This window comes from Notechis scutatus, chromosome 3, assembly GCF_049901735.1.
Source record: "Notechis scutatus isolate UNSWTSFEM ecotype Mainland chromosome 3, rNotScu1.2, whole genome shotgun sequence".
Classification (NCBI taxonomy): Eukaryota; Metazoa; Chordata; class Lepidosauria; order Squamata; family Elapidae; genus Notechis; species Notechis scutatus.
This window is the reverse complement of record NC_142011.1, coordinates 526618-549241: the sequence shown is the minus strand read 5'-3', so window position 1 is coordinate 549241 and position 22624 is coordinate 526618. Positions and strand designations below refer to the sequence as shown.

Here is a 22624-nt window from a genome sequence, read left to right as displayed (position 1 = left end):
CCGCCTTGAGTGAGGGGCATCCTGGCCCTTGAGGGCCCTCAGGGATGGCCGGCAGGAGGGGGGGCTACGACTGTGGCCCTGGTGTGGGGAGGGGGGCAAAACTGGGCTTGGGTCCCTCTCCCCCACTCCAAATACCCACAAGGGAGGATGTCTCACCACTCGGAGACCAGCTACGGTGTGCAACATCTGGAGCCTCATTCTCGGTTGGTGGGGGGCTGCCTCGGGACACCGGGAGTCAGAGGAAGGGAAACAGTGTGTCCCCCACCCCAACAATATCAGGGGGCTCTGCCCTGTCACTTGCTATGAGTAACACTGTGGGCACCCATCAATCAAAGGGTTGGAGAAACAGGCGGTGGGTGGAATGAGGACGCTTCCTCTTACATTGACTGTTCTGTCAGTGATACTTCTCACCCTCTCACGTCCAACGTGACGATTCACGCGTGAGATCATTCTCATGTTTGTTTGCACCTACAGTGTTACATTTTTTGATGTTTTGGTATGGTACCTCTGGCAATAAAACAATTGATACAATTCCTTACGAGGCATCAGTTTATAAATGGGGGGGGGCAGGGAGTGAGCAATAAAATCACCCTAGAATTAATCTAATTAATTCCTAAGGGTTATGATGCAATTTCTCCAATGTCTTTAAAGACCCTCCCCCAAAGTGGGGGAATAAAGGGAAGCTACTAACATCTAAAAACGTGCGTGCAATTTCACCAACACAAGCGAGAAAGACCTTTTTTTTAATTAATAAAAAATTAATTTTGATTAATACACGCACAAAGACTTTAAGGAAAAGCGCTCGTGTTTTTATTTATTTAATTATATATCAAATTGAGAAACTGTCTGTCTCCCTCACAGAGCAACTCTGAGCGACGTAGGGTTAAAACAAGAAAAACATAGAAACTGTACATAAATGTTATATTGGGAGGTATTTTAGAGTTTTGTACGATATTGAGGGGAGCCCTATAAAATTTGGTGGGTACTCTAAATAAATTGCTACCTTCTTGCTTGGCGATACCTGAGCTGCCTCAGAAGAAATGATAACAGAAAACTCACTGGACTTAGATTTGAATCGACTCCACTTGGTTGGAGAACCTCCTTATCCAGAACTGACATTCTCTCCCCACAAAACCCCAAACTCTTGCTGACCAGATTATCTACAGGTAGTCCTCAACTTACAATGATTTGTTTAGTGACCATGTGAAGTTACAATGACACTAGAAGAAGGGACTTGTGGCTCTTTACTTCACTTATGGCTGTGGCAGCACCCCCAGGGTCACGTGATCAAAATCCAGATACTTGGCGACTGACTCGTATTTATGATGGTTGCGGAGCCCTTGGGGTCACATGAGCCCCCTCCTCTTTTGGGAGCTTTTGACAAGCAGTGGGGAAGCCAGATTCACTCAAGGACCGTGTTACTGAACAACTGCAGGGATTCACTTAACAGCTGTGAGAAGGAAGGTCGTAAAATGGGACAAAACTCACTTAACAGCCATCTTGCTTAGCAACAGAAATGTTAGGCTCATGTCAGAGTTGGCTTGCTGTCGGGATTCCAACAATCGCCCCAATGAAATCATGATTCTCGAGCCAAACTTCCAAAAACTTCCAAGGATTCATTAGAGGCGACCTCCTGGCCCTGCCCTGCATGAAGCCAACTCTGGCCTATGTTATTTACAGTCCTCTGGGACCCTGTTTCTTCCCCCCCCCCCCCGCCCAGTGTCTCATAAACCAGGTTCTCCCATTGAGCCTATTCAAAGGCTGGGTCTTGTCGTTCACGTTCTCCAATCAAATAGATTCGTGGGCAAAAGCCCTGGTAGTTTAGTTACACTCTTTTAAAGATAAGAGTTGGAATGGACTTTTGCTTCCAAACTGCTCTTCCAGATTTCCTTCCTCTCCCCCCCCCCATTTTTTCTTTATGGCAATTACTTAAAACAGGCCTAGGAATGTTTTATGAGTTGACAGCTCGATTGTGGTCGTAAGTCGAGTCCTGACCTGGGGAGTCATACAGGGAATCAATCCCCACTTAATGATGGTGGTCGGAGAGTGGAATTTCCATCGTCAAGTGATGTGGCTGGGAAGAGCAATGCCGGTCATTAAGCAAGGACCGCACACGCCTGCGACTTGCGACTTCCTACCACATCCCCCAAGAGAAGTCAATGGGAAGCCCTGGGTCCCTCCCCGTGCCAGGCGGCCCCCGAGACGGAGTGTGGCATCTGGAGAAGGGGGTCTGCCCCTCGCCCTGCTGGCCGGGAGAGAGGATGGGGCCCTGTGCCTGGCTTACTCCAGTGGCACCCACTGCCGAGAGGGTTGCTCTGCCTGGCAGCTTGGCCTGTCCTGGAGTCGCCCTCCGTGCACGCATGGAGAAGGGCCCTGCAGCACAGCCCCCCCCGCTGGCCCTGGCCTTCCCCGCCTGGGGCACTCCGGGTGTGCGGAGCCACACGTCTGCATGACCAGCTGACAGGCCAGCTGAGCCTCCTGGGGATTGTAGTCCACCTCCAGGGTGCACCAGCCAGGAGAGGGCAGTGCGATGCCCCCTTCAGCCGCGCCGACTCCTCAGGAGGGCCCCGGAGCCCAGGGTCCATGGGTGGCCCTTCTCCCCTCCCCTCCCTGGGGAGGGGAGTTTCCTGGAGGCCAGAGGAGAGAGTCCTCAGGGGACGGAGGCCCCATACCCACTGGGGAGGCTTTCCAGGCAGCAGGCAAGGGGCTGGCTCGGCCATGCTCCACAGCCGGTGCTCGGGAGGGGCCTTCTCTGGGGCAGCCCGGTCGAGGGAGGCCGAGGGACCTGGGTCTTGTCTGGGTCCTTGCCAGGCATCTGCAGCCCTGGAGCTCCCCCAGGAGGTCTGGGGAGTCCTGCCTGAGTCAGCGTGGCCCTTCTTGCCCTCCTCCTCCTCTTCCTCCTCTTCCTCGCCCGAAGCCATGAGCAGCCGAGGGCCGCTGTGGAGCCGGTTCTCCTTCTTGAGACGCCGACGGGCATTGGCGAACCAGGTGGAGACCTGGCTGAGGCTCCGTTGGCTCAGCACGGCCAGCAGGACCTTCTCCCCCTTGCTGGGGTAGGGGTTCTGGAGATGCTGGCCCAACCAGGCCCGGAGGGCCCCCGTGCTCTCCCTCCAGACGGCCGTCTTGGCCCAGCGTGGATCCTCTGGGGGGCCTGCACAGAGGAGGGGGCTGCCCAGCGGGGGCACCGGCCACAGGAGGGGCACCCCTCCAGGCAGCTCGCAACAGGGGGCCGGCACCTGCAAGACACAAGGCAGAGCGCGGGTGAGCCTGGGTGGCATTGGGCCCAAAGCCAGTGAGAACTACCCACCATGGAACAGACGTGGCCCTCGGAAGTCGTGGGGGCGCCATCACTTGAGCTCTTCGAGAAGAGGTTGGGCTTCCCGCTTGGGCAGGGGGTTGGACTAGATGACCTACTAGGGCCCTCCCCACTCTGTTCATCTGTTAAAGGCCACTCTCTTTTGCTCCACCCAGCCCCGAGGAGCCTTTTGCCACTGGAAAAGGAGCAGGAGCCCTTCCTCTCCTGGTGTGGCTGTGGATGATGGTTTCACAGGGGTTTTCTGCCCCCTGCAGAGGGCCAGATGAGGTCAGGGGGTCCCCAGACTCTTCAGGAGGTCAGTTACTCAGTCTGGTGAAAGAGGATGGCAAAAAAAAAAAAAAGGATTTACTGGAACAGCCATAGAACTTATCACATGCCAGGACTGAAAAGATGGTGGGAACCTAGAAAACATATCAAAAAGATGCATACAAAAAACAAAAAACCCCATGCAAAAGTAGTTTAAAATAAACAGGTTAAACTATAGTGGATTCTGAATAAGAAACTGAATAAAGTCTGGACACCCCAGATTTACCTGGGCTTGGAAAGAAGAAAGTGGGACCATTGATGTGGTGATGATATCAGGAGAATAAATAGAAGGCGAAGAATTGAGGTAGATTGTGGCAGAAACTGGCTGTGGTGTCCCAGTGGTTATCAGCACACGGGGTGTCATACCAACACTTTTTTGGATAATGCTTAAAAAATCTGCACAGTGAGAAACTTTCTATCTGTCAGTTCCAAAAAAAAAAAAGGCACCTGCCCTGCTTGGATCGGGACGCAAGGACAGTAGGACTGCATTATGAATCCTGCCTTCCTGAGCTGCTTGGGGAAAACTCACCGTGTATGAGAGTGAAAGTCATCTGGCAGCTGCAATTTCACATTTTTGTGTATATAATAATAATAACAACCTCTGGATAGACCCCTTGGTTCATTTAAAAAACATTTTTGATTTAAATGCCAATTTGTTGTTGTTGTTAGTTGCAAAGTCGTGTCTGATTCTAATATACGGTACTTATTTAAAAGATCTTAAAACAAGTCAAGATTTCAGTAGCAATTGTTGTATACACTGGTGTAAACAACAAGAGGAATTAGGTCTATTATGCTTTACCAAAAGGATTACTTTTTTCCAAAACTGAAACAAAAATATTTTTTCTAGTACATCTTCCAAACTCCCATCTTGGTCATGTAACTTTTTCCAATACATCCATTTTTCCATGATTTGTTAATTGAATTTATTAAAGCCACACAACACTAAAAAGGCTCTCAGCAGCTTACAACATGTCCATCGCCTAAATTAAAAACACAACTCAGTAAAACTACATTCCTAACATAACACAGCTGGGTCTTAAGAGGCTTCCAGGACCCTTGGAAATTCCAGAGGGTGGGGGCTGTGACCAAGCCCACTGCCTCAAACCCACAAGATGACGACACTAATCATTTCTAATGGGAATCCTTGCACCACTCACTGGACCAACACACCTGCTACTGGGTGCCCTTGCTTCCATCACATGCCTCTCATTACAAAATAACCAAGTTGGAAGGGACCTTGGAGGTCTTCTAGTCCAGTGGTTGCCAACCAGCGGACCGGGGACCACCGGTGGTCTGCCAAAAAAAATTGGTGGTCTGCAGAAAAATGTCCCCCCCAAAGCAATTCATCCGGGCTGTGCGGGAACATAAGGCTGCACTGCCCACATGGCCTGTGGGAAGACAAGGCTTGCGTCACTTGCACTGCGAACAATACAAGGTAGTCAGGGGGAGGGGGGACTTGCCCCACTTGCCCCACGCGCCTGGCCTGGCCACCGGGCTGCTTCTTTCCGCTTCTTTTTTCTCCTGCTTTTGGCTGCATGCAAGGAAAGCAGCTGAAGTCTTTCTTTCTCTCCCCCAAAATCCGCCAGAAATGAGTCTTTGGGACCCTGCAAGGCCTCCTGCTCCAAGAGGCTGCAAAGACTCATTTCTGGCAGAGTTTGGGGGAGAGAAAGAAAGACTTCTGCTGCTTCTGCTTTCCTTGCATGAAGCCAAAAGTCTCCCTCTCTCTCCCTCTGAGAACGGAGCTGGAGATGGGATCCTGCGATCCCAAATAAATAATTTTCCTGCAGACTTTTTGGGGGATTTTCCCAGGGTTTCTGGTCCGTGGGATTTAAAATGATGAGCCTGGTGAACCCTGGACTAGCGTAATCTGCTGCTCAAGCAGGAGACCCTGCCCCATTCGAGACAAATGCCTGTCCAGTCTCTTCATAAAAACCTCCCAGTGATGGAGCCCCCAGCACTTCTGGAGGGAAATTGTTCCTCTGATGGTTCTCAGTCAATACATTTCTCCTTGGTTCCAGGTTGCTTCTCTCCTTGTTCAGTTTCCATCCGCTGCCTTCTTGTTCGGCCTTCTGGTGCTTTGGAGAAGAGGTTGATCTCCGCCTTCTTTGGGGCAGCCCCTCAAATATTGGGACGCTGCTATCACGTCTCCCGCAGTCCTTCTTTTCTCTAGACTGGTCACACCCGATTCCTGCAACAGTTCGTCCTATGCATTTATCAGACTTAAACTATTTAAGAGGAGAACAAAAAGTTTGTGGAATGCGAGCTAGACAAGCAAAACCTTTCTAAATTCTCATTTCCAAATAACTTTTTTTGACGGAAAGTAAACAAGGAGAGAAGAAGCGACTCAAACTAAGGAGAAACTTCCTAACAGTGAGAACGATTTGTCAGTGTAACCGTTTGCCTCCAGAGGTTGTGGCTGCTTCTTCATCACTGGAGGCCTTTAAGAATGGAATGAAATAGGTTTCCTGCTTGAGCAGGGGTTGGACTAGAAGACCTCCAAGGTCCCTTCCAACTCTGGTGTTCTGTAATGATAGAAATATGATGAAAGCAAAGGCACCTATCAACAGGTGTGTGGGTCCAGCGAGTTGTGCAATTTGCTGGACCAACCCTGTTATTCCGTCTTCTGTTCTCTGCCCTCTTTTCTATATTGTGGTGACCAAAACCAGATGAAATACTCCACCTACCAGTGCAGTATAATATCTTCAGTATATTCCTATGGCCCTTTCTCGGTAACTGTAGTGACGTGTCACTACCACCTCCCAATCCCTTTTAAGGAATTTCCCCTGATCTTGATCCCAATTCCGAAGCATGCAAGAGAAATTATGTCTTTAATCTGATTCCCATATTTCTCTGGGAGATGCTGATCCCACTCCAACAACTTCTAACAGAATATTATATCTTTGGGATATTAGAGCCCTTGGAAGGTTCTGACATAAGATTTTCACAAGCTGTTGCTTCTGGTCACAATCTTACAGATTACATTTTTAACAAAAAGACTCATTTCATTCATCGTAACCAGTCCAGATTTATGCATGCCAATTTCTGCTTTAAAATACTTCCTGACATTATTTGATAATATGTAAAATAGCCCCTTTAATCTAAAAAATGTTCAAATTAATTCACATATTAATCAAGAGCTTTATTACATTACTGGGGAATAACTGGCACTAATGAGGAGGAAAATGGAATTTGTTTCCACAACTACTTCTGTATCTTCCCAAAGCAGTCAAAGAACCGATTGTTTTATGTTGGTTTTACCCATTTTATATCTCTCGCTTGCAAAACGGGACCGATTCTGTTATTTGACTTGTTGGCCACTTAGCCTAGATTTGCTCAGCCGCCTTTCCTCTCTCCCGCGTGAAATGCCCACGCAGGAACTGGCTCCCGGCTCTCTCGAGGGGGCCCTGCAGGGTCGGAGTGGGGCAAAAAGTCGGGTCCCCCCGTCCCTGCGAAGCCCTTCTGCGGGTCCAGGGCCGCCGCTCGGTTACGAGGCCGGACAGTTCGCAGGCGGCCCTCGCGGGACCCTCCCCGCCGCTTGGGACCCCCGTAAGAAAAGAGACCAGCGGCAGAAGCGGGGCCGCGGCGGGAGACCCGGCTAGAAGCTCCCCGGGCGGAGCCGGCATCCCGGCCAGCGGCTGCGCTCCCGAACCCGGCCGGCCGCAGAACAGACGCCGCCCGGGAGTCCGGAGGGACGCGCGGCTGCAGTCCCAGGCAACGGCCGATCCAGTTGGGCGCTTCCCGCGGCGGCTCCTCGCCGCTCCGGCTTCCGAAGGCGGCGCTGCCCCCTCGACCCGCACGGCCCTTCCGCCGCTCCGCGCTCGGGGACCCCAAACCCGCTCGAGGGCTCTCCCTGCGCCGCGCCACCCCCGCGCGAGGAAGAGCCCACCGGGGCGGCCCTGCAGAAGGGGAGCCCCGCAGACAAACGAGCCGCCGCGCCCAAGCCCGGCGCGATCCAGCCTCATCCCAGGAGGGATATCCGCGCTCTGTCCCGCGCCTCCGCCTCCGCCGCTCCCACTAGACTGGTTGGGTTCGCTGCAAAGAGCAGCCGGCGGATCCCCGGACAGGGATGCCGGTGTTGGCGGTGGGGAGGGGGCGAAACCCCGAGGAAGATGCCCGGAGAAGCAGGTGCACGATCAGGCGCTTCTTTGGGTCCTCCGTTGAATTCTCCTTTAGTCCCAGAAGGGCTTTTTTCCAAGAGGCAAGTGGACTTTCTGGTTTTTTTCTCTGAAGACGTTTCCCTTCTCATCCAAGGAGCTTCTTCAGCTCTGACTGGATGGTGGGGAATAGAAGGATTTATGCTCCTTGCAGAAAAGCTGGTCCTTTGCATCATGTCAGAGGGTCCTTGAGGCCACTGGGGGGTTTCGCTGTGTCCTCAGGGTCACCTGAATGGTGCCAATAGAGTCCTTCCCTTCCCCACCATCCGGTCAGAGCTGAAGAAGCTTCTTGGATGAGAAGCGAAAGGTCTTAAAAAGAAAAAAACAGAAACTCCAGGTGCCTTTTGGGGGGGGAAAAAGGCCCCTTTGGGACAGCCAGGACCTGGAGAACGAAGAGTCTCTGTAGGTTTCCCAGGCCCTTCATTTGCCCTCCGTGATGGGGGGAGAAGCCCCCTTGAGCCTCTGTCCCCCCCCCAGAGACCGAAGCGGCCTGTCTGGCAGAGGCTGCCGGACCCTCCCGTCCCCTGGACTCACCGGCTGGGGGATGGCGCCTGTGGCCCGCGGGTACCAGCTGTAGCAAGGCAGGGCAGGATACAGGTAGGGCAGCGGGGGCAGCAGGGCAGCGGGGCACCCCCTCAAGGGGCCCCACAAGCCCTCCAGGTCCCTGAGCTCCAGAGCGAGCTTGGGGGCTGTTGCGGAGGCCATGGGGCGGCAGGACAAGACGGGCTGCTGGGAGAGGAGCCTTCGGCTTTTATAGGAGCAGGTTTTTTTGGGGGGGGGGCCTGGGGGGGATTAGAGGTCACGCAGTTCCCCTTAAAGGACAGGATCAGGACTGGCCAATCGGGATCCTCCGTCCGCCTGTTCCCACCGCCCCCCCCCCTTCCTCAAGGGGAGAGAGCCCTGCTGGGGAGGCAAAACCCAGCCACGTCTGAGGACACTTTTCCCAGGTAGTGACTGGGAGGTGCTGGGGGCTCCGGCCATGGGAGGCCCTCCCTGCTTCCGAGCACGGCGTGGCCTCCTTGGCTGACCACGGTCCAGGCAGTGACTGTGCAAAGTTCCAGCAGCACAAGAACAAGGGACCACCGGCAGCCACTTCCCACCCTGTTGCAAGTGTGGCGGCATCCCCACGATCAAATTTCGGACTGACTCGTAGTTATGACGGCCTCAGTGTCCCGTGGTTGTGTGTTCACCATTTGCAGCCTTCTGGTGAGCAAAGTCCATGGGGGCGAAGCCGGATTCACTCAACAACCATGTTACTAACTGAACAACTGCAGCGATTCACTTAACGACGGTGGCACAAAAGGTCGTAAAATGGGGGCAAAGCTCGATGAACAATTGTCTCACTTAGCAGCAGAAATTTTGGGCTCAATTGTGATTGTAAATTGAGGACTGGCTGTACCTCTTGTGCTGAGATCAGCTCTCCGACCTTCGCCACACCGAAGGAAGGCTGCAGGGAGAGGCGGCAGAACCTGGCAGGAAGCAGGAACTCAAGTTGAGATTCTACCCAAGGGCAGGTGGGCTCTAGACACCTTTGCAAAAAAGAGGAATAAAAAGGGGCGGATGGCAGAACGGCCCCCAGACTGGAAAGGCCAGGCTGCCTTCCAAAACCAAAGGGGGGGGGGCTTAGCGGGGGGGGGGGCAACTCTTGCACGATATCCTTCCTTTGGCAGCCAGCTTGGGATCCCCCCCGCACGGATTAGAGGGGAGGGAGGCCAGATGTTCCAGCTGGCTTTAGAAAAGGCGGGAGAGCAAGCGGCCTTAATGCCCAGCCCGGCCAGGTAGTTGGGAGCCCCAGAGAGCAGCTTCCTGGGCTACGAAAGGAGCCTCCAGGGGCCAAGTTGACTGGGAGGCCTTGGGAAACGGGGCTCCCAGAGCACCTCGTGGGTCTCGGGCCAAGCAGGGAAACTGACCGGCCCCAGGCTCAGTAGAGGCTCTCGGCTGGTCCTTGGCTTACGACCACAATCAAGCCCAACACTCTTGTTGCTAATTGAGAAGGTTGCTTAAGGGGTTCTGCCCCACTTTGCGACGTTTCTTGCCATGGTTCTTAAGCAAATCACTGCAGTTCAGGGAGAGACATGGTCGTTAAGTGACTTCCCCATTGGCTTTGCTTGTCAGGAGGTTGCAAAATGGGATCGCGTCACCCTGGGACACAGCGGCTGTCGTAAATGTGAGCCAAGCATTCAAATTCTGACCACAGAATATGAAAAACATTCGTCAGTCCCTTTTTTCAGTGTTGTTGTAACTTTGAAAAGTCACTGAATGAACTCTTCTAATTTGAGAACCACCTGAATTCTCTCTCCTTATTTATTCAGCCTCTGAGATGAATATATGAGAGTGAAAGAGTTGGAAGGGACCTCGGAGGTCATCTAGTCCAACTCCCTGCACAAGAAGGAAAGTCTTGTATTCTAACAGAGCTAATCCTCGCCTTACAGCCACAACTGAGGCCAACGTATTTGTTGCTAACTGCAACCTTTGTTAAGTGAATTTTGCATTTGACCATTTTTTGAGCCACAGTTGTGGCTGCAATTCATCAGTTGGTCATATGGTCATTAAGTGAATCCAGGTTCCCTCATGGACATTGCTTGTAAGGAGGTCGCAAAAGGGGATCACGTGATGTGGGGACACTGCAACCACCATAAATGTGAGTCAGCTGCCAAGGGCCTGAATTTGGATCCTGTGAACATGGGCATGGTGCAACGGTTGTAAGTATGAAAAACGGCCCTAAGTCATTTTTTTCAGTGCCGTTGTAACTTTGAACGGTCACTAAGCAAAATGTTGTAAGTCGAGGACTCCCTGCAGAAAAGGAGGTGATAGAGAGGCTGGGTTGGAAGAGAGACTGGAGGACGGACCATCCCTACAATCTCTGCCGATGAGAAAGAACCCTCGGACGTCCGAACACGCAGAGCCCCAGCAGGGAAGGCCAGAGAGCAGAGCGGAAAGGTGGGACGGAAATGAAATGTAAGGAAGTTCAAACTACTGACATCACGTAGCAGAACCACGGAGAGTGGAGAGAGCAAAGTGGTGGGGGCTCCTACCTGTTGGGGGCGTCAGGTGTTGTTCACGTGAAGTACTTGTACCGCTCTATAAAGCCTCTGCAAGGCCACACCTGGAGTCCTGCCTCCGGTTACGTTACAAAAACAGATGTTGGGAAAAGTGCCAAGAAGAGCAACTAGGTCGATTAAAGGCCTGGACGCTAAAACATGCGAAGAAGAGTAGTTGCAGGATTTGGGTTGGGCCAGTCTAGAGAAAAGAAGGGCTGGGGAGAACAGCATGCCAGGATGTGAGGGGCTGCCACAAAGAGGAGGGGGTCAACTTATTTTCCAAAACACCACAAAGCAAGACAAGAAACAATGGATGGAAACGAATCAAGGAATCTGGAATTCAGGAGAAACTTCCTGGCAGGCAGGACAATTAACCTGTGGAACAGAAATTGCCTTCACCAGAAGTTGTGGGTGTTTCATCACTGGAGGTCTTCGAGAAGAGACTGGGCAGCCACGTGTCTGAAACGGTCTCTGGTCTCCTGCTTGAGCGGGGGGCTGGACTAGAAGACCTCCAAGGTCCCTTCCAGCTATTTTCTGGTTAACCATCAGCACCCAAGGAACCAGCAATCCAGGAAAACACTGCAGAGCAGCCAGGAAGGCCTGGGAAAGATCTTTAGGGTGTTAGGGTGCACCTCGCCCAACACCAGGACATGGCAGGCAAGTCCCCCCCCCCACCTTCTCTTTTGTGGACAAGGAGGGCAGAGTCTTGGGCCTTTTGAGTTTGGTCTTGGTGGAGACTCCAGAGAAGACGGTGGGTGGACCAGAACCAAATGGATGGGGAAGACCTCAGGGTCACCCAAGACCTAAAGGAGCAGGCTCAAGATATCCTATTTTGGACATATTGGACAAAGGCAAAGAGGCAGCAAACTGGTGGAGGCCCTGATGCTGGGGAGGGGCGGAAGGACCAGCTGGGGACGGACCAAGGACTGTCTGGTCCCTACGAGATAAAAGCCAATGGATGGTAGTCGCCCTTTACATGGGGTAAAGCAGAGGCCTCCAACCTAAGCAACGTTTGGACTTCAACTCCCAGAATCCCCCAGCCACCAAAGCAAAGCTAGCCGGGGAATTCAAAGCCCACAAGTCTTAGAGCGGCCATGGTTGGAGACCCCGGCTCCAGAGGATGCAAGGACTTGAAGCTGGAAGGGAATTGGATCCTGCCTCTCCCGAGAGGCCTTTGCGCAGGGCGGCCAAGGCCATTTCTGCATTCAGCCAGAAGGTCACCCCATCGCCCGCCACCTCGGAAAGGCAGGTCAGCCAGCCAGGCCCCCCCCTTCCGCGCCCACCAGCTGGGAGGCTCAGGGCTTCTGGCCAAAGCAGGGGAGAAGCAAGAGCCAGCTGTTCTTGTGCTTAAGGCACATCTGGCCCAACTTTGCAGGATGTTCCCAAAGCCGGGCAGGATCAGATCTCACGAAGAGCTGGGTGGGAGACCACCAGGAAGGGTTTTTTGGGGGGTGAGGGGCAAACGGCAGCGGACCCCACAGCAATCAGCAGGACTCAGCAGAGGTGGCTTTACTGGTCGGAGTCAAAAGGTGGTTTTCTCCTGAATTTTGTCAGGCGAGTCTGCGCTGGGTGCTCTTCTTGGCATTTTGAGCCCCAGCCCCCAGGAGGTGCAACACCCCCGTCCCGTCCCCCCCCAACTGGCCCACTCGGAAGAGCCTTCCCAGCAGTCCACACGGGCAGATGCGTCCCCTATAGCAACGGTTCTTCTCTGGGGCAACAAGTAGCACGGGGGACCGGACAGCATGGAGAGCAGAGTCCAGCAGGTGCAGCCCCTGGTTCGCCCTGGGTATCCCCCCTTCCTAAATTGGGGGATTTGGTTTAATGTGCATCCGGCCTGTATAAACTCCTCCAGACGGGGGACCCAGATGGGGCTTTGGCACGCTGACCCTGGCCTGCAGCTGTGCAAGGGGCGAGGCTCTTGCCCAGGGCAGGCTGCAGGAAAGGCCCTGGCTCTTGGGCCAGGCTCCACGCCCAGCACCCATTGCCCCGTCTCCACAGCCCCCTCGCATGCCCGCCTTCCGCTTTCCCTCCTCGGTGGGTGGGTGTGAATGTAGCCGCCTCCCTCGCAGGGTGAATTTCGGGCTCACTGCAGCAGGGAGGCCCAGGGAAGGTCCCCCCGACCCCAGCGGCCCTTTTGGGCACGGAGGCTCCAGGAAAGCAGAGGGGGGGGGGGCATTTCAACCATGTTTCTGTTGGTTACACTAAGCAGGCCCAGCAGGTCACCCATCTGGGCGGAAGGGCACTCAGCGACGGCCCTTGAGTGGGCAAAACACACCTGTGAGTTAGCTGGGGGGCAGAAGTCCAGGGCCCGCCTCTTCCAGTGCAGCTGCAAAGACCCTGCTGGGCGATGGAGCCCCTCCCCCTTGGGGTGGCAGGTGAAGCCCTTGTGACCCCCCTTTCAGGGCAGGCAGGCTTCAGGAGGGACCACCGCAACCCCCCTCCTGCAGGGCCAGGGTGGGGAAGGGGCTATTCTCAGTATCCCTCCCTGGGGAGAATCTCCTCCAGAGCAAAGGCTGAGCCCACTGAGGAGGGGGAGGTGAGGCAGGCAGCGCAGACCCCCCAGGAACCGCCAAATGGTCCAGTCCACCCTCCAAGGTCTCCCACGACTGCCACACTCTCGCTCGCTCTTGGGGGCCAGGGAGTCTCCTCTATTTTGCTGCCAACTATGGCGGCTATCGGGAGGCACCAGGCGCCCCTCCCCACTGGGGCTCTTCAGGTGGGCAGAGCCAAACTATGGCCCGGGGTTCAAGGCCTCCCTGGGCACTGAGCCACCTGCCTCTGCACCCGAGGGGGCCTGCAAGCTTTAGGGGCCGTCCTGGTTTGCAGCAGCCTGGCAGACATGGAGCATCTCGCGGCGCCTGCAGTGCCATGCCCCTCCCCCGCAGCCCAAGGGAGCCCAGGGATTCCTCCCCAGCCGGAAGAGCCAAGCTCCCCCCACCTGCTTTCCCTGCCATCCTCCGCCCCCACCCTGCACCAGCCGCCTCCTGGCTCCAGCAACCGGGAGGGGGCAGAGGCGGAGGGGATCCCGGCCGTGGTCCGGCTGTCCCTGGCCTCCCCTCCTTGAGGGCTGCAGCCCCGATGGGGACAAGGCCCGCCTGGCTCCTGCCTCTCGTCTCCTTCTGGAGCGCGACCTTGTCCCACGGAGGAAGAGGGGGCTTGGTCAGCTAACAGCTGGTAATCCCTGCTTGGCCTCGGCTAATGCAGCGGCTGGGGGCTGAGCCAGGCAAGGGCACAGCTGGGGTGCAGACTGCAGGGGGGGGGAATCCTCTGCCACCTGCCCAGCCCTGCCTGGCACCTGGCTGAAGGTGCCCTTCGGGCGAGGCAGCCTTTGCCCTGTCGAGTGCCAGGGGATCAGGCCAGAGCGCCTCCTCGTTCAATTCCCGGATTAGCAGACCTAATCTGGTGCGAACTCTGCCAAATGGAGAGGCGGCAGCAGCAGCGCCTGGGCAGCCAGGAAGGGGGTGGAGTGGCTGGGTGTGTGTGTGTGTGTGTGTGTGTGTGTGTGTGTGTGAAGGGCCCCGCTCTCCCAAGCCATCCATCACACAGACCCGCAACCATGTCCAGGCCTGGCGGGGGCCCTTTTTATTCAGCAGAGCATCCACCAGGCATCCCCGGGTGAGGCTGCTGGCTCCAGCCTTGGGCTGGACGTCCCACTTCCAGGCGGTCCCTGGGAAGAGCCCCCCCTCCACCTGGCCTGCCAGGTGACTTGCGGGGCGGGCAGGTTGGAGCAACGGCCGGAGCGGGAGGCACAATCCCCTTTGCCCCCAAGGGTCCCCAAAGAGGCCGGGGGGGCCAAAGCCGGTCATTCTGCGAGGGTGATGATGTCGTAGTGGATGCCCGGCTGCAGCTGCTCCGGCCCAGACTCCGTGCCGAAGGGAGCGTGGGCCACGGCCACGTCCGCCACTGCTGCAGAGGGAGAAGCGAATGAGCGGAGGGGAGGGGAGGGGGTCCCAATTCCACCCCACTCACGGAGGGCAGGAGACTTGTGGGCAGGGCAAGGGTGGCACGGGCCCACCCTGACAAAGGGAGAGGGAGCCTTTGGAGACCCCTCCTCCTCCTCCTCCTCGGGAAGTGGGGTGGCCCAGAGGATTCAGCCCCCCCCTTCGCCCCCCCCCCCAAATGTGCCCAGACTGCCCTGCGGCACCTGTGCAGAAGAGGCAACCAGGGCTTTTCCCTTTGCCCAAACTGGCAGCCGATCGGTCCAAGGCGACGGGCAGCAGCTCCTGCTCCGCAGGGGTCTCTTTGCTGCTCCCGGCCCCGCCGATAACCGTCACGGCCGAGTGTGCCGCGGCCTCCAGCTGGGCTTGTGTGACAAGCTGCTGCCCGGGGGACACTGGGACGTACTGGATCTGTGTGGGCAGAAGGCGTCCGTCAGACCCCCCCCAACCCCCCAGCCCTGGGAGCCCATTCAGGAGCTCAGCCTGGTCCCCCTCCCCCACTGCTGCCCCTCACACCTGGGGCTCCTGCACGAAGGGGCCGCCTTGCTCGTACTGGATGTGGGTGATCTGGCCCTCCTGCACCTGCAACGGCAGCCGGGAGTGAGCGACATGGGCGCACAGGAGGGGACCCTCCCCCGTTTGTAGGAGGGCGGCCTCCTCACCTGGATGTGGTGGCCCTCAGGCAGCACCAGGTACTCGTGGGGCAGCAGCTGCTGGACGCCCTCCTGGGTGATGATGTACTGCACCTTCGGAATGAAGGCGGGGAAGGTTAGGGCGGGGGGGGCTGGCAGCCAGAGCTCCTCCCTCCTGGGGGTCCGGCCGGGGACTCACCTGGTTTTCGGTGGTCACCAGGTGCTGCACCATCTGCCCGTCTGCCGTGGCCATGATCTCCTGGATGTAGGTGGCCTCCTCCTGCAAGCAAGCAAGCGCCCAGCCTTGGCCCAGCCCAGCCCCCAAAGCAGGGAGAGGCTGGGAGGGGGGCCAAGGGCAAAGGGGGGCGAGAGGCTGAAATGACTGCCGATTCCTCCAACAGGCCCAGGCTGGAGGCTCCCACACAGGCAGGAGAGATCAGAAGAGCCCCCCGCCCCCCTCACCTGAGCTCAGGTTGGGTCAATGCAGCCTCCCATCAACCCAGCTGCACCTCCCCCAATTCTCCTGGCCCCCAAAACTCACCCGGGTGGGGGCCTTCCCTGAACCGCCCCTGGCCTTGGGCTGCCCCCTCCCCCAGGTAAAGCTCCCCCCGGCCACCTCGGCCTGGCTGGGCCCCTCACCTCGTTGGGGTCCCCCTCCTCCTCCTCCTGCTCCTCCTGGGTGACGATCATGTGCTCCTGCTCCAGGGCCTGCTGGAGCCGCTCTGGGCCGGACTGCAGGGCCGCCACGGGGGAGGGAGGGAGGGAGGGGGGTGGTCCAGGGTGCCAGCCTGACTACCCCCCCAAGACAGCCAGGGGCCAAAGCGCCTGGCACCCACCTGCTGTCCCCGGGGTGGGGGAGGCCCCTCCCCTCCCTCCCTCCCTCCCGCTTACTCTGCAGCGTGGCCAGGGTCTCCTCGTGGCTGTTCAGGATGAGGGCCTGGGGGGCGCTGGGGAGGGGCTCGGAGGCCGTCCTCCCCTCGGAGCTATGCAGCCTCTGCGTGTGGAACTTGAGGTGGCCCTTCCGGTTGAACCTGCAGGCCGGGGGGGGGGGAGAGCTGCCCTCACTCAGCTGCCAGGGCCGGACCCTGCCCCCCCAGGAAGACGCCCCCTTCCCTCCCCCAGGCTGACCTCTGGCCGCAGATGGGGCAGGCGAAGGGCTTCTCGTTGGTGTGGGTCAGCGTGTGCCTGCGGAGGTCTTTCTTGTTCTTGGAGGCAAAGCTGCAGTGCTGGCACTTGTGGGGCCGGAGGCTGGCGTGCTGCTCCAGGTGGCTCTGGGGGAGGGGGGAAGATGGGGGCGGGGGCTGAGTGGGACTCCTCCCGGAGGAAGACCCCTCCCACCGCCGCCCCAGAGCCGCCCTCTCCGCCCCCTCCCCCGGAGCACCTACCCGGACCTCTGGCCAGGCGGGAGCCGTGAAGGGGCAGTCGGGGCACTTGAAGCCGCTGGGCCCGGTGTGGGCCCGCAGGCTCTCCATCTCCGCCCGGCCCGCAAAGGAGGCGCTGCAGATCTTGCAGGAGAACTTCTTGGCCGGGGGCCTGGCCCGGCGGGGGCCTCCTGCCCGGGGGGCTGCTCTGCCGGGACCAGGGAGATCCCGCCGGCCTCCGGCTGCTCCTGGGCCTGCCAGGCCAGGCAGCGCACCACCGGCCACTGGGCGCTCGGCAGGGGATCCCCATTGGCCTGCGGGGGTGGGGAGACTCATCAGGGACGACGGAGGAGGAGGAGGGGCCCCAGCCGCCCCCCAGCCGAGGCTCCTCCTTCCCCTCCGGGGCTCCCTGCTCACCTCCCGGAAGGTGGTGGGGGCTGCTGGGGCCCCTCTAGCACTGCGGGAGCCTCCTCCAGGGAGTCCTGGATGACAGTCTGGGCGGCTGCACCTTCGGGGACCTGCACCACCTCCTGGCTGCCGAGAGAGGGTGGGAGATGGGCACGGGGGAGGAGGAGGGGGCTCAGCTGAGGGGCTGAAGGGATTCGGGGAGGCCCCGTCTCTGATCTCCCCTCCCCCCGTCTCACCCGTACAGAGTGCCGGCAACCTCCCCGCTGGTGGAGACCACGCTGTACTCGGGGGCGCTGCAGAAGGGGAGGGTGATGTGCTGGACCTCGGAGGGGCCCGTGGGGGGCTGGACGAGGGGCTCCCTCTGATCCGTGCCCTGGGTGGCCAGCAGGCTGCCCTGCAGCTCCTCCTCCTCCTCCTCCTGGCCCCGGGACTCCAAGGGCGCCTTCACCAGGGCCACCTGTGGGAGGAGCAGGGCCAGGTCAGGCTCAAGGCTCTGCCCCCCCCCAATAGGAGCTGGGAAGCCCCAGCCTCACCTCCAGGGCACTGGCCGGCAGCTCCCGCTGGCCGCTCATGCTCAGCAGGAGGTCCAGGGCGGTTTGCGTGCTCACCTCTGCCGAGCCCTCCACCTCTGGGGGGGAGGGTTGGGGGAGAGAGATATCATAGTTAAGCCTTGCACCCCACAGCCCGGCTTCTGAGCTGCTTCGTGAAGCTGGGGGGTCTCTCAGCGCACGAGGACTGCGGCCTCCAGCTTCCGTTCTCCCCCAAAAGAGGGGAGGGTCTCTCTCTGGCTTCAGGCTGCCTTCCGCACCAGACCCCCGGGGCAGCCTGTAGGGCCAGAGTGGGCTCGTTGCAAGGACTCCCTCCGCCTCCCCAACCTTTCCGTTTGGGTGAGGAGCGAAACACCTCGGTTCTAATCGGGCCCAGTTGCCAGGCTCTGCCCCAGAGGCCTCCAAACGGCCCCCTTTCAGACTTCAACCCCCGAGGCAGAGGACTCTGGGAGTTGAAGGGGCCTCTGGGGTAACCCCCTTCAGACCCCGGCACCCAGACGAGAGAACGGGAGACCCTCTCTGGACATGGGGGCTCCAGGGCTGCTCCCCCCTGCCCACTGCCCCCCCCTCACCTGGCTCGAAGAGAAGGATGGCTCCCTGCAAGGGCTCCTGGGGAGGGTCCGGGGTCCCAGCACCTGCGGGAAGAGCCAGCAGGTCATCTCAGCCGCAGCAGCAGCCGCAGCGGGGGGCTCCCGGGGGGCTCTGGCCACTCACGGGCGGGCTGGGCGCGGGGCTGCATTTCCCTGGCCGTGCTGCTGCTTCAGCTCCTCGATCTGCTGCAGGGTGAAGAAGGGGCGGCGGCGGCAGGGACCCTCCTCCGGGTGGAGCTGCACCCACTCCTCAAACTTCTCCGGGTGGCGGCACTGGACGTGGAGGCGCAGGTTCTTCTTGTGCTTGGTGGAGAAGTGGCAGAGGTCGCAGCCGAAGGGCTTCCCGCCTGCAGGGGCCACCGAGGCTGAGCAGAAGGCCCTCCGCCCGGCTCGACCCCCCCGCCAGCCCCCAATCCGCACGAGGCGGCACAACCGAAAACCCCACAACGGGTGCCCCCAAGACGCGGCTGTGCCCGCTCCCAAAGGCTGACGGATGGCACCGAGGCAGGCAAGCCCTCCCCAGGGTCTGGGCTACAAGACGGCTGAACTCACTGCGCAGCCCCCTCCTCTCCCCCTTCAGAGGGACCGGGCCCTGCCCCTGGCAATGCCAAGGCCTCCCGCCCTGCGGGATTCCAAAAGCCGCGAAGAGCTGCCCCTTTGCCCGGACAATGCCCTCTCCCCCCTTCCGCCTCCTCAGCTTCCTCTTTGCTCTCAGGCCTTTGAGCAGCTGGAAGCGGCCAGGATGCTGGCACTCCGAGGGCACCTACGTTGATTATCGTTATTATTATTGGTGCAGCTCAGCCTCCTACGGGCACTGCAGGAGGCCAGGAAAGCAGGCGGGTGTAGCCAGGAGGAGCTGGAGGCTCAAGGACTGTTTGGGGGAGGGGGGGGGCGCGAGTAAAAAGCCGTTGCCCCCCCCCAAGGCCCCCGCTGCAGAGGGCCACAAATCAGGGGCCCCAGGCTGGGATCCGGCACAAAGCCTTCACCTGCCCTCCCGGAGGCCTCCCCTCCCCCGCACCTGTGTGCTTGACGGGCAGTGTGGGAGAGCAGGAAGTCCTCGCGGACGGTGGCGTAAGGGCAGAGGCTGCAGCGGAAGGGCCGGTCGTTGATGTGCAGCAGCTGGTGGTTGAGCAGCAGCTTCTTGTCCTCGCAGACGTGGTCGCAGAACTCGCACTTGAACCTGCCCAGAGAAGGGGAGCCCCGTGACCGGCAGCCCAGAAGAGGCGGAAGGGTCCGGAAGGGCCCGCCAGCCACACTCACCTGTGGTTGGCCACTGCCTGGATGTGGGTCAGCAGGTGCATCTTGAAGGTGTAGCGCTTCTTGAAGGACTTCCCGCACTGCGAGAAAGGGAGGGAGAGCGAGGGGGGAGGGGCCAGGCGGGGTCACCTGCAGGGCCAGGCTTCAGGCCCCCAAGCCCCCACCCAGGCAGCCCCGCACCCACCTTGTCGCACATGTGGGGCTTCTCGGAGCTGTGCGTCTTCATGTGCTGGGTGAGCCGTTTCTGCATGGGGTAGACTCGGCCGCAGACCGGGCAGGGGAAGGAGCTCCGCTTGGGCGCCTGGGGAGGGGGGGGGAGAGGCTCCACTGGGTCAGTCCCCGCTAGGCAGGGAGGAGGGGGACCCTCCGCTGCTCCCAGCCCGGCCAGAAACAAGAGCCAAGCTGGTGCCCCCCACTCCCCAAGCCAGGGAAACAGGCAGTGGGGGGGGGGCGGGGGAGATGCCAAGCCAGGAGACCCTCCGCGCTTACCGGGTCGACTCGCTTCTTCCTGGAACAGAGCAGAGGAAGGAAAGGGGCTCCGTAAGGAAACCGGAACACGGAAGGGAGGATCCCCCCCCGCACAGAGTCTTCAGGGGCCACGAGGGGGTCCAGGGAGCCCCCTCCCCTCGGCACTCACTTGTCCCGGTTGTGCACCGCAGAGTGGCGGATGACGTCCTTCTTGTACACGCTGGTGTAGTCACACTCCTCGCACTGGTAGGGCTTCCGGCCCACGTGGTTGAACATGTGCTCCTGCAGGAGGCGAAGGAGGGAGGGAGGCTGGCGGCTCCTGGCAACGGAGGCTCCCCTGCTGGGAGGGGGCTAAACTGGGGGCGGGGGCTCACCTTCAGAGAGGACCAACGCCGGGAGCGGTAGCTGCACTGTAGGCAGCGGAAGAGCTGGGGGTCCCGGCCTCGTGGGAGTTCACGTGGAAGCGCAGGTCCTCGTGGGTCAGGAAGCGGGAGCCACAGATCCGACACAGGTAGGGCCGCATCAAGGGCTTGGCAGACTTGTAGCAGTATCTGTGGGGAGGCACAGGGGGGTTGTCACCTGGGGGCCCCAGCCAGAGGCCTCCTCCTGGAGCGCAGCCCCACCTCTCACCTTCGCCCCATGTACTTGCGGTATTTCTTGCCCAGGAACCGGTGGGAGGGCCGGCCTCGTCGGCGGGGAGGCGCTTCAGGCTGGCTGTGGGAGGACGGGTCCCTGTTCTCTGAGTCCGACTGGTTCACCGCCGTTTCTGCCAGGCGAGCGGTGCCATCAGGGACGGAGGCCGAGGAGCTGGCTGGCTCGGAGCTCTGTGGCTCCCCCTGCGGGACACACGGCGAGGAGACAGCTGGCTCCGCTTCAGCGCCTGCCGAGGGAGGAATCCAGCAATGGGAGCCCTGCAGAGCCCTGGATCTCCAAGCAGACGTCGCAAAGGCCTGCGGGAATCCCCCGGGAAAGCTCCGCCTGGGAGGCCCTCCGAGGATCCTGTCTTGGGCAGGGGGAGCTGCCCAGTTGCCCAATGGGACCCCCTGGCACAAGAGGACGGCATGGAAAGCAAAGGGGCTGCTGGGGCCAGAGAGCCTCCGTCCTGAGTGGCCACAAGGGAGAGCTGGTGCCAGGAGTGACCAAAGGCTAGGAAGTGACCGGCAAAGCCTCACTGGCTGCGTCCACCTGGACAGAGCAGGAACCGCGCAAGGGGACCCGCCAAAGAGGGGAAAGGGTCCAATCCTTTGCCAGCAGCAGGCGGTCTCCCTCCCGAGGGGAGGCCCTCCGGGGCTCTCCTCCCAAGCGGGGCCGCCTGCCTGCCTGCCTGCAGGGGCCACGCTCAGGAGGCTGCAACCCCGGCGCAGCCTTCAGCACGGAGGGCGGCCCCAGGGGCCCAAGGAGGACGGGCCACAAGCCCCGAAACTGCCCCTCCTTACCCTCCGTCCGGGGGCCCTTCCAGGCGGGGAACTTGCGGGGCCTCCCGGGCCGCCGGCGCAGTCCCTGCTTGGGGAGGGGGTGGGGGAAGCGGCCGATCCTGGCCGGGCGTCCTCGGGGCTCATCCTCCGCCGGGTTGTAGTCGCTGTCCACTGCAGGGGGCAGAGGGGGGGTCGGAGACCAGCAGCAGCAAAGCCCCCCGTTGCCTCCCAGCGCCCCGTTACCTTCGGGGTCATCGATGGCTCCGGCGTCCACCACGTCGTCCTCCTCCTCCTGCTGCTGCTCCTCCTCCTGCGGGGTTTGGCCTCTGGCCCCGCAGCCCCCTTGCGCGGGCGGCCCCTCTTGGGCCCGGGGGTGCCGCCTGCAGGCAGAAGAGCCGCTCAGCCGCCGGTGGGGCCCCCGCTGCCCCCCGCCCCGCCCCCGCCCCGCCCCCGCCTACCTGGCTGCAGGTGCCGCCGCTGCACGTGGCGCAGGAGCGTCTGGCGGGCGGCGCTGCGGAAGGGGCACCGCCGGCACTGGAAGCGCTGCACCACCACCACCTCCACCAGCGCCTCGGCCGACGCTCGCCAGCCGCCCTCGCCTGCCGGGGGAGAGAGAGGGAGGAGAGAGGAGGCGGCCGTCACTCGCCGAGACCCCACGACCCCCGCCCGGGCTGGGGGGAGGGGGAGGCTCACCCGGGGGACAGGCCCATCCTCCTCCTCCTCCTCCTCTTCCTCCTGCTGCTGCTGCTGCCGCCGCCCCCCTCCTCCGCCCGGGCTCGCCGTCTCCTCCGCCGCTCTGCGGGGCAGGGCCTGGGGGGGCAGGGGCGGGGGGTCAGCCGGGCTCCGGGGGGCCGCGCCAGGGCAGGCGGGGGAGGGGTCTGGGACCCCCGCGCTCCGCCCTCCCTCCCCTCCCCTCCCAGCCTCGGCGGGGCCTGTCCGAGCCGGGCTGCCCCTGGCGCTGCCTGCGCCCGCTCGCCCCTCCGCCATCTTGCCGAGGGCCCTTCGCCCCTCCGCCGGCTGGGAGCCGCCGCGGACACGCGCCTCCCCTTCGCCCCCTTCGCCTCACCGCCGGCCTCTCCGCCGCGGGGCTCCGGGGCTCCGTCGGCGACTCTGGTTTCTGTTCCGGCACCCGCGAAGACGCCATGGCCGCTTCTCTCGCCCGGCGGAGGGATTTTGCGCTCGGGACCTCC

At 60.1% G+C, this 22624-nt stretch overlaps 2 protein-coding genes across 2 annotated transcripts; both read right to left on the bottom strand.

Moving 5' to 3' along the window:
- Positions 1 to 797: 797 nt before the first annotated feature.
- LOC148131035 (uncharacterized) lies at positions 798 to 8486 on the bottom strand. Its single transcript, XM_087959078.1, has 2 exons — positions 8311 to 8486; positions 798 to 3236 (listed from the first exon to the last, which is right to left on the bottom strand). The coding sequence occupies exons 1-2, from the start codon at positions 8479 to 8481 to the stop codon at positions 2157 to 2159; spliced, it is 1251 nt and encodes a 416-aa protein (XP_087815204.1). The 5' UTR covers positions 8482 to 8486; the 3' UTR covers positions 798 to 2156.
- A 5885-nt stretch (positions 8487 to 14371) lies between these two features.
- Positions 14372 to 22624, bottom strand: ZNF335 (zinc finger protein 335). The gene is given in 28 exon segments (XM_087959075.1): positions 14372 to 14723; positions 14962 to 15166; positions 15272 to 15337; positions 15418 to 15501; positions 15587 to 15667; positions 16027 to 16130; positions 16279 to 16418; positions 16516 to 16658; positions 16773 to 16924; positions 16927 to 17062; positions 17393 to 17613; positions 17690 to 17784; positions 18277 to 18339; positions 18419 to 18641; positions 19313 to 19325; positions 19327 to 19474; positions 19555 to 19631; positions 19736 to 19852; positions 20041 to 20059; positions 20189 to 20301; positions 20394 to 20458; positions 20461 to 20570; positions 20650 to 20899; positions 21456 to 21605; positions 21678 to 21758; positions 21761 to 21814; positions 21893 to 22244; positions 22501 to 22624. Coding segments are annotated over 28 exon segments (3444 nt in total). The 5' UTR covers positions 22579 to 22624; the 3' UTR covers positions 14372 to 14619.

Bases quoted from the DNA above. Each gene is read 5' to 3' on its own strand.
- LOC148131035 (XM_087959078.1), bottom strand. From the start codon at position 8,481: ATGGCCTCCGCAACAGCCCCCAAGCTCGCTCTGGAGCTCAGGGACCTG. The intron at 3,237-8,310 runs GTGAGTCCAGGG...TGTGTCTTGCAG, and splicing joins CAGGCGCCATCCCCCAGCCG to GTGCCGGCCCCCTGTTGCGA.